This window comes from Oncorhynchus mykiss, chromosome Y, assembly GCF_013265735.2.
Source record: "Oncorhynchus mykiss isolate Arlee chromosome Y, USDA_OmykA_1.1, whole genome shotgun sequence".
Lineage (NCBI taxonomy): Eukaryota > Metazoa > Chordata > Actinopteri > Salmoniformes > Salmonidae > Oncorhynchus > Oncorhynchus mykiss.
The window spans coordinates 16,657,012-16,673,422 of NC_048593.1; the positions used below are offsets into that span (position 1 = coordinate 16,657,012).

The window sequence follows — 16,411 nt, forward strand, 5'->3', positions numbered from 1 at the left end:
TCAACAGTGAGACACTAAAGACATCAACGTATGGCATATACACAACACACTACTCAGTGCATGGTCCGGTTAAACATTTTGATACTAACCAATGATGACTTACACTGAGTGTACAACACATTAGGAACACCTGCACTTTTCCATGACCGGTGAATCCAGGTGAAAGCTATGATCCCTTATTGATGTCACCTGTTAAATCCACTTCAGATCAGTGTAGATGAAGGGGAGGAGACAGGTTAAAGAAGGATTTTTAATGCTTGAGACATGGATTGTGTATGAGTGCCATTCAGAGGGTGAATGGGCAAGACAGAAGATTTAAGTGCTTTTGAACTGGGTATGGTAGTAGGTGCCAGGTACACCTGAGTGTCAAGAACTGCAACGCTGCAGGTATTTTTTTCAGCTCAACTGTTTCCTGTGTGTATCAACAATGGTCCAAGAGCATCCAGCCAATTTGACACAACTGTGGAAGCATTGGAGTCAACATGGACCAGCATCCCTGTGGAACACTGTTGACACCTTGTAGTCCATGCCCCAACGAATTGAGGCTGTTCTGAGGGCAAAAGGGGTGCAACTGAAAATTAGCAAGGCGTCCCTAATGTTTTATACACTCAGTGTATAATGTGACAGGATACAATACTGAAATACAAGCGGCCCTGGATTATTCTGTAAACATCTGCAAGCAATGGCCTTTTGACACTAAAACGTGAAATCTCTCCGGAGAAAAAGGAACAGGATGTGGTGAGTAAATACAGTCTTAGGGCTGGAGGAGGGATGCTTCTAGCATTCTGTAGCTATTTACAGAGTCCCGTTTTTCTCTATCCTCAGACCTAGGGTCAGTCTAGCTGTTTGTCACTGTCTTACTCACAAGACAGAACTGTGATTGAATGATTTCTCGAGTTGCTTTTGGTTACGGTATTGCCACACTGAAGGATATGCATTAACAGTACGGACAATGTTCAGGCATGCTACTGATACAAACATCTCGACCAGCTAGGATTCTCCCCCCTGATAGGACAGGGATGAGTTATGTTGCATGTTGAGTGATGTGATTTTACTGCATTGACTTTCCTAGGCATCCCTCCTCCACCCACTACCAATAAAAATCACACCAAGAAGATAAACTGAGGGGAACAAACAGAGAAAACCTCTACCTTTTACACTTTCTAGCAGGTTTCCTAGCATACAATATTACATTTGGTACTTTCAGTTTCAAATGGCCTTAGTTGATATTTAAACTTCTTTTTTATTTATTTTTAAATACTTTCTGTTATTTGCATCCATTTTAAAATATGAGAATACTTGCAACATGATTTAGATCTGTTTAAATATGTATTTTGTTAATTAACGCTGTCATAGTTTTTGTTTGTAGTTATCTTTTTTTCCTCGAGCAAGATGCATACAGAATGAACGTAGGATCTGGGGAAGGTGACTGGGGGGGAGGTTAAGGTGAGAAGACTGGAAGGAGATGGATGGGGCTGGGCGATTTTAGCTTGCCGGTTCCTCGTCTGGTTTGTTCATGGTCTTGAGCTGTTCCAGGAGGGCGGTGGGGGTGAAGACGTGGGTTGATCCTAGACAGATACGCAGCAGAGGACACACAAAGACAGAGCATGGTATTAGAGTTGCCCAAACATTAGCTCGCTAGTAAAATGTGTTTTCAGCTCTTGGCTATGAATGCTTCGATGAAAGCACTGTATTCTTGAGGGGAAAAAATGTTGGAAATAAGATAAACATAAGTACAACCAAAAAACTTGAAATCATAGTTAATAGCCAGGATTTAAAGAATGTATTGGTTATCATTATTGGTTATAATACGATGTGTGGGCTATTCACACGTTTTAAAAAATCAAAGAAGATTGGTGACTTGTGATCTAGTGCCTGCCAACAATTCACAAAATTGTATGTCACATGCAATTGGATCGCTTGTGATTGGACAGTGATGTACTGACATCACAGAGCTGGCTTCTGTGAGCTGCAAAGCACTGGTGGTAGGAACCCTGTGACTACACCTATAGGAGGGAGCAGCAAATCAGGTGTAAGTGTGTGCATGTGATCTAAAAAGCTTTTATCGCAGTGCATGCAAACAGTCTAAAAGCAATATGAAAAATCAGGTAAAGACAACAGCAGATTTCTGTCCAGCCATTCTCTGATTGGATGACATCAGGGAAGTAATTGTGCCTATGCATGTAAATAAAAACGTGAAATTAAAAGCTAAACGTAACAGCACCACCAAAATATGAATGAGCTGACTTTTTCATAGCTGAAGACACATTTTGGACACAGTATAACTCAGGAGGCATAGGATTGGAGTAAACCAAACCTTTCTCCATATAGTTTGTCATCGAGTCGTTGAATGTGTTGATGGCTGACCCTCCATCTTGGACAAACCAAGGCTTTGGTTCATAAAGCGAACCGCTGGACCAAAGCTGTGATTTACTCCCCACACCTACTAAGCAGTTGGATTAGTATTATTGTTATTCTTCATCTGTTTGTTTCTGAAGCAAAGCTGAATGTTTGTCATTTTGGCTCACCAAGGTAGACGCGTAGGTTTATCTGTGCTAGGTACAATTCATTTAAAGCTCAGTAAATCTGATTGCTCATTGCCAGTTAGGCCTTTCTAGATGTGATATCGACAGCCAATCAGGAGGGCTGGTTTATCCCACCGTCAATAGGTACAGGAGAGGAAGAGGCGAGTCCATCTTAAGTTGGGTCACCATGGTGATGCAGGCATCTTGGGTGTATGGGAGGGTGGAGTGGGGTGTAGGTGAGCACTAGTCACAGATCAACTTTGGACTGGCGCCTGGTTCTCTCCTGCCTCTCAGCGTCTGAAACACACAGCTTTGCAGGGCTCTGGCCAGAAACACAGTGAGCCACGTTGCTCCCCAACACCCACTACATGGGTAGGATTATATCCAAACACCAAATAACAGAAACAAACAGTCTGAGTAAATTAACAATGGACATTTCGTTCGGGACGCGTTGAATACGGCAGTATATGGTAAAGCCTCCATACTGCACGTGGTGATTGATACTTAGAAAAAAAATGACCAAAACCACAAAACCAAAAGTTGTTTGAAAAAGATATGGCTTTAGCAGATAAGCAAGAATGAGATGGATGCCCTTTAATGCTGTGTTCAGGGAAACTCACTTAGGTGGCAATTTAACAAATTGTGCAGAATATCGTCACCTTACTTGGAATTAGACAAAATGCAGTAATTGCTAATATTGGTGTTTGAAAAATATACCTTAACTAGACTATGTGCTTTTAGAATCCTGTCTCTGTGTACCAAAACCCATATTGGTCTACTATTGGTTGACCATGCTGTATAGGCCACATATGGTGTCGCGAAAGGGAAAATATGGAGCTATATAGCGAACAAAGTGAGGGGGAAATCGTGAAGGCTTTTTATGATGTGTCGCATCTTTTCTAGGTGCTAAAGCATATCGAGTGAACATCGCTACATTCCCAGTGTCAGTGTCTGCAGAGAAGCACTGTGTCCGAGCGAGCAGAAATAGCAGTAGGGAGCTGAAGTTTATTCGTTGACCGAATGGTGTGGAGACCAACATTAGTGTTCTCTGCAGATGACTCCTGGGCCATGTAAGCATGCATGTGATGTCTGGTGGACCGAGAGAGCGTGAGTTGGTGGAGGAAGTTGAAACATTGGGAGCAAAAAATACATCTACAAAAAAAAATGACAATCCTTCCTTGAAAGCCAACATCAACTCAAGGACCTATCCTGAAAAAAAAACATTAAATCAAGGTGATTGTCTTGGAGGTGTTATTTACAAAAATAATTAGACAGTAATAATAAAGGAATAAAGATGATTCTCGGGGGTAGATTAAATCTGCGCCAACAAATTATAAATTCTGGGAAGCAGGTTACGAAACAGTCTGAGGGGCGATTTAATCCACCCAGTTGAGATGATGTGGGGGTGGAGGAGGGGGAGGGCAGCAGGGATGGGATCAGGACGCCTGTATCATGGCCAGCCCACATAGGCTTCACATCCTGAAGGCCCAACAGATAGATACTGCAACACATGCCCATTCTATTTGTCAGCATGACAAGGCCAATCACTATTGGCTGTGGGGGTCACCAATCACACTGTCTTACGCTGTGGGTGATGGCCTGCAGGAGGTGGAGCCTGAGGTGACTGGGCCATGCAGTGAGCCAGGGGCCAGACGGCCATCCCTGAGGGTGGGGCGGAGTTCAAGCAGTAGTGAATGTAGTAAGAGGAGTACGGAGGGAAAGAAAGCCCTTGTGCTGTTGGCGTTCAGAAAGGGCTTCTTTGCGCGGCTGCCTTTACTTTGTCAGAGTGTGATTTCTCTCTCCCTCCCTCCCTCTCTCTTTCTGTCTCACTCGTCTGAGCCTGCGTCTGGCTCCTCAAAGGACACCCTAGTGGACTCTCGGAAGTCAGGGTGCTGCAGGTCCGTTAAGAATTTGATGGGGGTGATGGTGTGGGTGGAACCTGTGGAGGAACAGAGGGCGCTTCACGCTCAATTCTCATCACATGTCACGCCCCCCATGCCACTTTCTATTTTCTGCCACTTTCTCTGCCATCTCGACAAGAAGGGGTTAAACACACCACTGCACTACTCACACACTGTGAATACTCACATACTGTGAATACTCACACACGCGCCCCCACGCAAACACACAGACACGAAACCTAGACGCACAGAAAAAGACAGGGCACAGCTGCAATTGAAAGACAACAGTGTTTTAGACAGAACAAGACTGAATCCAAAAGCATAGCACAGCAAAAAACAACAGAGAAGACACACTCCCTTATGACAAGGACTGGCTGACCAGAGAGACAACATTCAATAAACAGGGAACACACATCACCCAAAAGGGGTTTACACATATCACAGGGGGTATCTTAGAGAAGTGTTCATCAGAAACATAACGTTTTCCTCCAGCTAAGTCGCTAGACCCTTAAGTAAGTCTAGCACTAACAGAATGAGTGTTGATTGCCTCAACAGGCAAACTAGGGTCATGACATAAGCTTACTCTTCAAGAATCTTTACTGACTGGGATTCGTGGTGTGGGTACAGTGCCTTGCGAAAGTATTCATCCCCCTTGGCGTTTTTGATATTTTGTTACACTACAACCTGTAATTTAAATGGATGTTTATTTGGATTTCATGTAATGTGTATACACAAAATAGTCCAAATTGGTGAAGTGAAAGAAATAACTTGTATCAAAAAATTCAGAAAAGTGGTAAAGTGGTGTGTGCATATGTATTCACCCCCTTCGCTATGAAGCTCCTAAATAAGATCTGGTGCAACCAATTACCTTCAGAAGTCACATAATTACTTAAATAAAGTCCACCTGTGTGCAATCTAAGTGTCATATGATCTGTCACATGATCTCAGTATATATACATACACCTGTTCTGAAATGCCCCAGAGTCTGCAATACCACTAAGCAAGCGGCACCATGAAGACCAAGGTGCTCTCCAAACAGGTCAGGGACAAAGTTGTGCAGAAGTACAGAATAGGGTTGGGTTATAAAAAAATATCAGAAACTTTGAACACACCACAGAGCACCATTAAATCCGTTATTAAAAAATTTAAAGAATATGGCACCACAACAAACCTGCCAAGAGAGAGCCGCCCACCAAAACTCACGGACCAGGCAAGGAGGGCATTAATCAGAGAGGCAACAAAGAGACCAAAGATAACACTGAAGGAGCTGCAAAGCTCCACAGAGGAGATTGGAGTATCTGTCCATAGGACCACTTTAAGCTGTATACTCCACAGAGCTGGGCATTACAGAAGAGTGGCCAGAAAGATTAAAAAAAATAAGAACACATTTGGTGTTCACCAAAAGGCATGTGGGAGACTCCCCAAACATATCGAAGATAGTACTCTGGTCAGATGAGACTAAAATGTAGCTTTTTGGCCATCAAGGAAATCGCTATGTCTGACACAAATCCAACAACGCTCATCACCCCGAGAATACCATCCCCACAGTGAAGCATGGTGGTGGCAGCATCATGTTGTGGGGATGTTTTTCCATCGGCAGGGACTGGGAAACTGGTCAGAATTGAAGGAATGATGGATGGCACTAAATACAGGGAAACTCTTGAGGGAAACCTGTTTCAGTCTTCCAGAGATTTGAGACTGGGACGGAGGTTCACCTTCGAACAGGACAATGACCCTAAGCATACTGCTAAATTAACACTCACGTGGTTTAAGGGGAAACATTTAAATATCTTGGATTGGCCTAGTCAAAGCCCAGATCTCAATCCAATTGAGAATCTGTGGTATGATGTTACGGATACAAGTATTCTGTGTGTATCCTGTGTGTATTTATTTTCTCTCCATTTCCCCTACTAACAGGTGGCAATCATCATTCCCCAATCAGTCGCTAATCAGAAGACACCTGCTCCTTTTCTCCTACCCAATCACAGTTCCTTTCCCTTGGTTTAAAAACCCTGTCAGTTGTTTTCTCTGGAGCAATATCTCTGTAAATGCCATATGTTTGTAGAGCTCTTGTGTGGTTTAGGATACATGTCACTTTGTCCCCACCTGTGAGTATTGTTTTTGGGTGTTTGTTTGATGGTGGGAAAAGGGGGTAACCAGACAGTCCCCCCCCCCCCCCCCCGAGTTATGTTACGGGTCTCGTTACCATCCCCCCTAGACTGTCGGGCCAAAGGGATTCGTAACATATGACTTAAAGATTGCTGTACACCAGTGGAACCCATCCAACTTGAAGGAACTGGAGAAGTTTTGCCTTGAAGAATGGGCAAAAATCCCAGTGGCTAGATGTGCCAAGCTTATAGAGAGGGGGGGGGGGGGGGGGGGGTGTGAATAGTTATGCACGCTCAAGTTGAACTTTTTTTGTCTCATTTCATGTTTGTTTCACAATAAAAATATTTGTAATCTTCAAAGTGATAGGCATGTTGTGTAAATCAAATGATACAAACCCTCCCAAAATCTTTTAATTCCAGGTTGTAAGGCAATAAAATAGGGAAAATGCAGTGGGGGGTGAATACAAGCCACTGTATATGGGAGTAAGGAAGCTAATTAAGGTCATACATGTTGTTGAGTTTTAATGAAGCCAGAGTTTTAATGAAGTACGGTCGAGTGCAGTCGGAGCTCAAATGAGAGCAAGATTATCTGGATGAATTCTCTCCTTCTTTATTCACCTGTGGTCAACATAGTGGGAACAGAACACAGTTGCATTGGCACTGATGATGGCAGACACGTTGGCATTTGTGTCCTGCTGACCACAATGAATGGAGACTAGGGCTGTGGCGGTCACGAAATTTCATCAGCCGTTGATTGTCAAAGCAAATAACTGTCGGTTTTGACCATTAATTAATTGACCGTTAATTAACAAACACATTTAGCATCTCCTGGCTTCCACATCTAACCTACAAGCCACTGATGCAGACCTTTGGAACATCTGCATTTTAAAAAGTCTAATAAAGCCATGTAATATAGCCTACACCTTCACAATAAATCCATTATTTATTATAGACAGGTCTAAAGAAGAATGATATGAATAAAATGTAGCTTATTTCAGAAGAACAGAATATCATACTCGTGTTGTCCTTATGTTAGGTCCTGATCTGGCTATTCCATATGGCTGTGGGCTATGCTAGTTCACTTAGCAGATAATTTTTTTCTTAGAATTCCGTGGCATTATTTTATAGTATGAAGAATACAATTGAACATAGCTGGATTACATTGAAAGGATATTTTCTCCAAACGATTTCCAGGGAGTGTACACATGCGGCTATTCTGTGTTGAGCGGTTAACAAAGAAATAGGTATCCATATGCTTAATTTACAGTTATTCATGTAACTTTAGTTCTTCTACAAACGTTGGGCTATATGTTTACATGTGTAATACATTGTAAGGATGCATGATATGACTCTAATGACGATTTGAAAAAAGTCACTTGAAAGGCATGAGCTCTGCTTCATTTTTTGAGCAGGCTGTACACACTTCATCAGTCTCTCATTCATAATTTGACAAGCACTTGATAATGTCTAGAATTTTACAGCGACATCCCCTTTGTGTGGCCATAATGCCCCCTAGAAAAATCCATGCCTTTTGCGGCCAGTGGCTGTTGTGCCCTTCTCCCTGAGTGCTGCTCGCTCTGAATCACCTCTCACTCACATGGCTCTTCATCACGTGATCGGGTCTTTCTCACAGGCTACAAGTGAAGACAGACACATCCGGGATGCAATTGCGCGGGTCCTTATCCAATTCCGAGGCGCATATTGAAGATATTGGAAGAACTGTCCACATTTAATTTTCGTCAGCCAACAAAAGCACTAGCCTATGTCAATCTACTATCCCCCATAGTACAAAAGTTGACCTATTCTGTGCGAGAAATACATATTCCAAACAGTCTGGGACAGTTGTGGGATGCAACAGATCCCAAATTAATACAACCACTAGCATAAAAAAAAAAAATGTTTTTACTATTAGTCTATTTCTTCACATTATAAGCGCAGCAATGCGCACATTAGTAGGCTAAAAGTGCAAATGTTCCATTAACGGAAAACACCATTATCAAAAGTGCCCGCAAATGTGATTAGGCATGAAATGTTATTATAAAGGTGCAGTTTTATGGTGAAAATGATCTTCCCCCATCTTGAAACTCACATGCTGCTTATGTATGCCAGTTACGCTCTACACCCTTTGTAAAGAGGATTAATGATTCATTTTAAGAAGTTATTTGGCCACTTTATTTGTAATACAAACCTTATCAAAACATATAGGCCTATGGGCTAGGCTACATGAGGTGTGTGACTATGATTTGAAAAAGTGCTGGGCATCATTGACAAGTGATAATATATCATTCACAAGTGATAGGGTAATATTGTCACCCATCAGACTATTCTGGATTTAATCTTGTCTTTATTATTTTGTATATGTGTGAAATATGTATCGAAACAGGGGCAGCGGGAAAAAATACATGTCATGTATGCACTTAAATATCAAATGGAGGACACTTTTCCCTTGGTTCATTTTCATGCCAGCCAGGCAGGCTATACTCCTGTTGTAAATATAAGCAATGTGCTTAACATTAGGAAAGTGGAGAAATAAATATAGTAGGCCTAACCTATAGAAAGCTGATGGTATCCTCCTCTTTTTCGATTACATTTGCATTGATACCAGAGTGATTAGAGGGACAATAAAGTGCTGAGTACCAGGTAGTTAGTACGTTTGGTAGGCTACTAATGACCAGCAGCAGCATCAGAGCTTGGAGAAGCTTAATTACCGTGACTAAACGATCACGTGGAATTTGACTGCCTTCATGACTTGTGACCGCCGGTGTGGCGGTAATACGGTCACCACAACAGCCTTAATGGAGACCAATAACAGAATTAGCCAGTGTACGAGAGTCAGTCAGTTAGAGAAGTACACCCATTTCCCAATCTACTTCCTAGTCCCCCATCCCTAGGCACTTTGTGTAGACCCTGGGTAGGTATAAGCCATTCCACCTAGCCAATCAGAGGGCATGGTGGACATATTACCTATTCAGACTGTTCAGACCTACAAGTGCCCAGAGGCAGGGGTTATATGTCCATTCGAAATGAGTCTGCATTCTTGCATAAATTAAAGGCAAGTGTGTTAATGTACCAGTAAGATCAGTCTATATAAGTGTATTTTCTCTTCTGTCACACTCCCTATGGGGGAGTCTCTCCCTACCCCGTCGGCCTGCGCTCAGTGGCGCCCCCCGGGGTCAGACTCACCAATGATGGCCTCCCACTTCCCGTTGGCCTGCGTGACCTCGTAGGCAGAGCGCATCTCGCTGAAGGACGCGCCTCCGATGATGAAGACCATGACGCGCGGCCCGGTGCGGTACTCGCCTGGGGTCTTGTTCTTGTGCCATTGGCCATAACGGGCACTGTCAGGGAGGGAGAAGCACAATCAAAAAGGGTGGCATATCACAGTGTTACTCTTCTTCACTATTTCACCACTGCTGTACTGGGCAGAGGAATGGGCAGAGAGAAAGGATCTTTCTCCATGTGGAGACAACTAGCTATGTAACATATCAGCAAACCACATCATATGATACAGCAATCTGATGCCCCACTGCGCAGTTAATGATGTGGCATGCAACCATGGGCTGACCAATGTGATGTCTACAATGTAGTCGGTCTGGAATGCGACCAGTGTGTGTGAATGTGTGTTTGGCTGCATCATGGCTGTGCAAGGCGTCTAGTGAAATGTGCTTATTTCCCAATGAGTCAATAACATTGGGGCTGGGGAATGAATGGTGGTTGGTGGTGGAAGTGGCTCCCATTCTCAGCAGCACAGATCCCATGTCAAATCAATACACACACAATGAAGGTCTAGTGGGGGGAGGGATATGCAGGGGTCAATGTGTCAGCACTCTTTCATCATTCCCCAGTGCACACACACCTACCACTGTGGTAGTAGTATGAGGGTTAGATGGGTTGGCTTTGTCCCAAAGCACCCTATTCCCTATATTGTCCACTACTTTTGACCAGAGCCCTCTGTTGCAGTACTGTATGTTTGACTGAATATACAGCCCTCTGGCTGTCTTTTCTCCTGTTCGTCACTGCTTAGTTCCGCCCTTCACTCTTTTGCAGCCAATCAGAGTATTCATCTCCCATCTCCCTCAGAGCCGAAATAACTATTAATCTATGACACTCCTTTCTTTGTCATCTCAGTAGCGCTACTACACTGCAATGCATTCATCTGTGTGTGTGTGTGTGTGTGTGTGTGTGTGTGTGTGTGTGTGTGTACCTGACTGCAGTGCTGCTGAAGGAGGCAGAGGAGCGGGTAGATATGTAAGGGTAGTGCTTGGTGTCCAGCTTATCTTCAATCACATCCTGCAGGGATGACAAGGAGAAAGGTAGAACAAGAGCATGGTCAGCAAATATAGTACACAGTAAAGACAACTGGGATGGCCTGAAACACACACACACACACACACAGAGACTATGTGTATGTCCAGTAACTGACCTCCATGATGTCCTTGACCAGTGGTGTCCAGCGTGACAGCTGATAGGTCTGCTCACTCACACGTTCCTTCCTGTCCAGCTTCTTCCCCCTGCGGAGGGTGGACTAGAGGGAGGAGAAACATGGGGTGAAAAATAACAAAGGGGGAGAGTTAAATTACTGCAAATATCAGTCTGATTGAAGTGTTTAATTGAGACCCATATGAAAAGAATAATATGGTAGGAGTGTAGAAGACAACGAGGGACAGAGAGAGAGCGAGAAAGAAAGAAAGAAAGAAAGAAAGAAAAAATGGGCAGGAGAGCTGGTGACAGAGCACGGGAGAGAGAGAGAGAGAGAGAGAGAGAGAGAGAGAGAGAAAATGGGCAGGAGAGCTGGTGACAGAGCGCGAGAGAGAGAGAGAGAGAGAAAATGGGCAGGAGAGCTGGTGACAGAGCGCGAGAGAGAGAGAGAGAGAAAATGGGCAGGAGAGCTAGAGAGAGAGAGAGAGAGAGAGAGAGAGAGAGAGAGAGAGAGAGAGAGAGAGGGCAGGAGAGCTGGTGACAGAGCAAGAGAGAGAGTGAGAGAGAGAGAAAATGGGCAGGAGAGCTGGTGACAGAGCGAGAGAGAGAGAGAGAGAGAGAAAATGGGCAGGAGAGCTGGTGACAGAGTGCGAGAGAGAGAGAGAGAGAGAGAGTATGGGCATGAAGGAGAAAAAAAGAGTTTGTAACAGGTGTTGAAAAGGTGGCGGTGCATCTGTGTCCTTGACTGCAGCTGCAGGAGGGACAGAAGAGGAGGCTGGCCAGACACGAAGTGGCCAACAACAGGAAGTAGGAGTGCTGACTCACGTCTGTGATGATGGGCACACCCAGGTGGGCCATGTTGGTGATGATCTCACTGTCCTCGGGAGGGATCTGGGCATGCTGGATGAGCTTGTTCAGGTTCTCCTCTGTGATGCCTACCCAACAGCACACCACAGGTTGTTAAGCTCTTATAGGTTAACTTTAAGACTAATTTATACACTACGTACTTGCACAATGCAAGAAAGCAATTAGCTACACAAAATGGTGATACTGCGTAGTTGGATGAGTTACAAATTGTGTCTCTGCATACATTTGCATATTGCTACGCAACTACTTCCATTTTGCACAGCTTGCAATATGTAAATAGGGAAAAAAATAGTATTTAGAAATAAACAGGAAAAACTTATCCTAGATCAGCTCTTAGAGTTAGGTTTGTGTTTGAGGCTAGGGTTAGGGTTGAACCAAGATGTGGTTATGAAGCCAGGGTTAGTTATGGTTGAGGCAGGATGGGTACATGAAGCTAGCGTTAGGGTTGTGGTTGAGGTTAGGGTTGAATTGGGATGTGGATATGAAGCTAGCATTAGGATTAAGGTTGTGGTTTAGGTTAGGGTTAAACTGGGATGTGGATATGAAGCTAGCATTAGGATTAAGGTTGTGGTTTAGGTTAGGGTTAAACTGGGATGTGGATATGAAGCTAGCATTAGGATTAAGGTTGTGGTTTAGGTTAGGGTTGAACTGGGATGTGGATATGAAGCTAGCATTAGGATTAAGGTTGTGGTTTAGGTTAGGAATGAATTGGGATGTGGACATGAAGCTAGCATTAGGATTAAGGTTGTGGTTTAGGTTTGGGTTGAACTGGGATGTGGATATGAAGCTAGGGTTAGGGTAAATGTTAGGGTTAAAAGTTGAGCATCTTTCAGTTTCACCATTCTTGAGGAAGATGTAGAGGAGGATGATGCGGATCTTGTCGTGGGTTGTAACGTTGGCGTCCAGCAGGATGGGCACGATGGCCCTCATGGGGTCCTTGATCTTCTCCCCTTCAGCGTCTGTACCCATGGCCAAGTCCTACATGCCACACAGACCGGAGATTAGAGATACATACCAAATAGCAACCCATTCCTTATATACAGTGCATTCAGAAAGTACTCAGACCCCTTGACCTTTTCCACATTTTGTTACGTTACAGCCTTATTCTAAAATGTTACATTTTTTCCTCATCAATCTACACACAATACCCCATAATGACAAAGAAAACAGGTTTAGACATTTTTCGTTTAGACATTACAAATAAAAACGGAAATACCTTATTTACATAAGTATTCAGACCTTTTTCTATGAGACTCAAAATTGAGCTCAGCTGCATCCTGTTTCCATTGATCACCTTTGAGATGTTTCTACAACTTGATTGGAGTCCACCTGAGGTAAATTCGATTGATTGGACATGATTTGGAAAGGCACACACCTGTCTATATAAGGTCCCACAGTTGACAGTGCATGAAAGAGAAAAAACCAGGCCATGAGGTCAAAGGAATTGTCCGTAGAGCTCCGAGACAGTATTGTGTCGAGGCACAGATCTGGGGAAGGGTCTCAAAAAATGTCTGCAGCATTGAAGGTCCCCAAGAAAAGTCTCCCCCATCATTCTTAAATGGAAGAAGATTGGAACCACCAAGTCTCTTCCTAGAGCTGGCTGCCTGGCCAAACTGAGCAATTAGGGGAGAAGGGCCTTGGTCAGGAAGATGACCAAGAACCCGATGGTCACTCTGACAGAGCTCCAGAGTTTCTCTGTGGAGATGGGAGAACCTTCCAGAAGGAAAACCATCTCTGCAGCACTCCACCAATCAGGCCTTTATGGTAGAGTGGCCAGACGGAAGCCACTCCTCAGTAAAAGGCACAAGACAGCCCACTTGGAGTTTGCCAAGAGGCACCTAAAGACTCTCCGACCATGAGAAACAAGATTCTCTGGTCTGATAAAACCAAGATTGAACTCTTTGGCCTGAATGCCAAGCATCACGTCTGGAGGAAACCTGGCACCATCCCTACGGTGAAGCATGGTGGTGGCAGCATCATGCTGTGAGGATGTTTTTCAGCTGCAGGAATTGGAAGACTAGTCAGGATCGAGGGAAAGATGAATGGAGCAATGTACAGAGAGATCCTTGATGAAAACCTGCTCCAGAGCGCTCAGGACCTCAGACTGGGGTGAAGGTTCACCTTCCAACAGGACAACAACCCTAAGCACACAGCCAAGACAACACAGTAGTGGCTTTGGGACAAGTCTCTGAATATCCTTGAGTGGCCCAGCCAGAGCCCGGACTTGAACCCGATCGAACATCTCTGGAGAGACCTGAAAATAGCTGTGTATCGACGCTCCCCATCCAACCTGACAGAGTTTGAGCGGATTTGCAGAGAAGAATGAGAGAAACTCCCCAAATACAGGGGTGCCAAGCTTGTAGCGTCATGCCCAAGAAGACTCAAGGTTGTAATCGCTGCCAAAGGTGCTTCAACAATGTACAGAGTAAAGGGTCTGAATACTTTTGCATTTCAGTTTCTTATTTTTAATACATTAGCAAAAATGTCTAAAAACCTGTTTTTGCTTCTTCATTATAGGGTATTGTGTGTAGATTAATGAGGAAACTATAATCAATTTTAGAAGACGGCAGTAATGTAACAAAAATGTTGAAAAATTAAAGGGGTCTGAATACTTTCAGAATGCAGTGTAGTGCCCTATACTGTACAAGTAAGTAAGTAAGTTTGGGAGTCGGAATGGTAGACGGGTTGGGAAAAACGCGGAAGGCAAATTTCGATTGAATGCATTCAGTTGTGCAACTGGCTAGATATCCCCTTTCCCATTCCCAATAGTGTGTTTCTGTAGCGTGAGGCAGCTTGATGTACAAATACATCCCTTGGACAGGACGCTAGTCTATCGCAGGGTCGTACCCCCAATCTATCTATCAAACAGCGACGCATTGGGCTATAGTGTCCTAGAATGAGCCTCTTCTCCCATCCTCTCTGTCCCTTGCTATGCCTCCTCTCTCCATCCCCTCCCACCTCTTCCCTGCCATCACTTCCATCCCTCATCTCCCCTCCATCCCTTCCTGTCCTTTACCTGCTCCACCCGACACAACTTGTCCACTGTGCCCTGGTAGTGCTTCATGCAGTCCTCAGCCAGCTGCAGGTGAGTGGAGTACTGAGACACACAGTGAGACAGGGTCAGTACACACACGTCATGTGCACATTCAGACACACACACAGACACACACACTAACCTTGCTCAGCTCCTTCTGGTACTGGGGCATCTTCTTCAGCATCTGAGAGAGGTCCCTCATGGTGGTCTGTTGGAACACACAACACGGTCACGTTCTCTCTCCTCTCAGCCGTAGGAACGTACCGACAAAGAGTATTACCAGACGGGGAGGCTTTCTGAAAGCATCCCTCGCTCCGTACCTTCTCTCCAGCAGTGTTCATCCTCTTGCTAGCAGAGAAGTCCTTCAGTTGGCGTGTCACCTCCCTGATGGCAGTTAGAGAAGATAGATAGAGATAGCAGAAGAGAACTAGTAGGTAGGAGAGCTCGACTTTGTTATGGCTTTATTTTTTTCAAACAGTGGCAGTGATATGGACGAGAGAGAGGACGAGAGAGAGGACGAGAGAGAGGACGAGAGAGAGAGAGAGAGAGAGAGGAACGGGTGTGTGACTTACGTGGACACCTCAGCGATATGTTTGTGTCTGAGCCCCACCCACAGGTCATCGTCCTCGTGCAGCAGGACCTCCTTCTGAGAAGTGTCTCCCATCCCAGGGGAATCATATCTGATACAGACAGACACATGAATGGACAGTCAGACAGATAGACAGGGGGAAATAATTAGCCAGGTAGATAGACAGAGACAGGAAGCTAGACGGAGACAGGAAGCTAGATGGAGACAGGGGGAGAGGCAAAGATAAATTGGGTCCACACAGGCAAAAGCACTCATATATTTACTGTAATCAACATCAGCAGCCAGCAACAACATTGTGTTACTTTTCTACACTACACTATATAGAAACTCACAGCCAAGTATTTCAACACAAGACCAAACAAAATCTAGGCTAAATTGCAAAGCCATTCTTCGAACCTGGCACAGACGCCTGAGCCCTGAATGTAAGTGTGTGTGGGAAAGGTATCGAAGTCTCTAGCGATCTAAAACACCACAGATGATTACCTTGTAGTGAAAGATTCTGTGGGCGCTACAGCTGCCCTCCATGAACTGATTATTTTCTTCTATTTACAGTAGTTACACCTACACCTTAGGCTGAGGCCTAGCTAGCTGCTGTCTCTTTCCTTGGAGACTGCTGAAGGGAGGGATGTGAATGCCGAGACACACATACACATAGGCGAACACGCACATACACTCACACTCACGCACGCACACACACACACACACGCACACGCACACGCGCGCACACACACACACACCCAGACGTACCTGTAGACGTCGTTTTCAATGGGCAGCAGGTCGTAGCCCATGGCCTGGAAGGTGAGCTCATGCAGTACGGGGGAGACGGGGTCAAAAGCCCTGTCCAGGATGATCAGCTGAGAACGAGCCTTATCGGGACCCTGCAGAGAGAGAAGGATGGAGAGATAGAGGGGTAGAGGAGAGAGGTGCAGATTTACTCCTACATCAAATATGTAGCTCCTACATCAAAT

The 16,411-nt window shown here is 44.6% G+C and overlaps 1 protein-coding gene across 2 annotated transcripts in view; it reads right to left on the reverse strand.

Moving 5' to 3' along the window:
- Nucleotides 1-1,374: 1,374 nt before the first annotated feature.
- The window catches only part of stxbp1a (syntaxin binding protein 1a), a 43,148-nt gene continuing 28,111 nt past the window's right edge, over nucleotides 1,375-16,411 (reverse strand). The window contains exons 9-20 of one of the 2 annotated variants that reach the window (XM_036968282.1): nucleotides 16,191-16,321; nucleotides 15,427-15,534; nucleotides 15,175-15,238; nucleotides 14,997-15,062; nucleotides 14,837-14,917; nucleotides 12,660-12,798; nucleotides 11,779-11,888; nucleotides 10,958-11,059; nucleotides 10,739-10,824; nucleotides 9,718-9,872; nucleotides 4,303-4,464; nucleotides 1,375-1,568 (exon numbers count right to left, since the gene is read on the reverse strand). In XM_036968282.1, the coding sequence (XP_036824177.1) occupies nucleotides 4,352-4,464; nucleotides 9,718-9,872; nucleotides 10,739-10,824; nucleotides 10,958-11,059; nucleotides 11,779-11,888; nucleotides 12,660-12,798; nucleotides 14,837-14,917; nucleotides 14,997-15,062; nucleotides 15,175-15,238; nucleotides 15,427-15,534; nucleotides 16,191-16,321 (1,155 nt within the window). In that variant the 3' untranslated portion in view covers nucleotides 1,375-1,568; nucleotides 4,303-4,351. The remainder of the gene's footprint in view (nucleotides 1,569-4,302; nucleotides 4,465-9,717; nucleotides 9,873-10,738; nucleotides 10,825-10,957; nucleotides 11,060-11,778; nucleotides 11,889-12,659; nucleotides 12,799-14,836; nucleotides 14,918-14,996; nucleotides 15,063-15,174; nucleotides 15,239-15,426; nucleotides 15,535-16,190; nucleotides 16,322-16,411) is intronic. The other variant, XM_036968283.1, reaches the window with a different exon arrangement.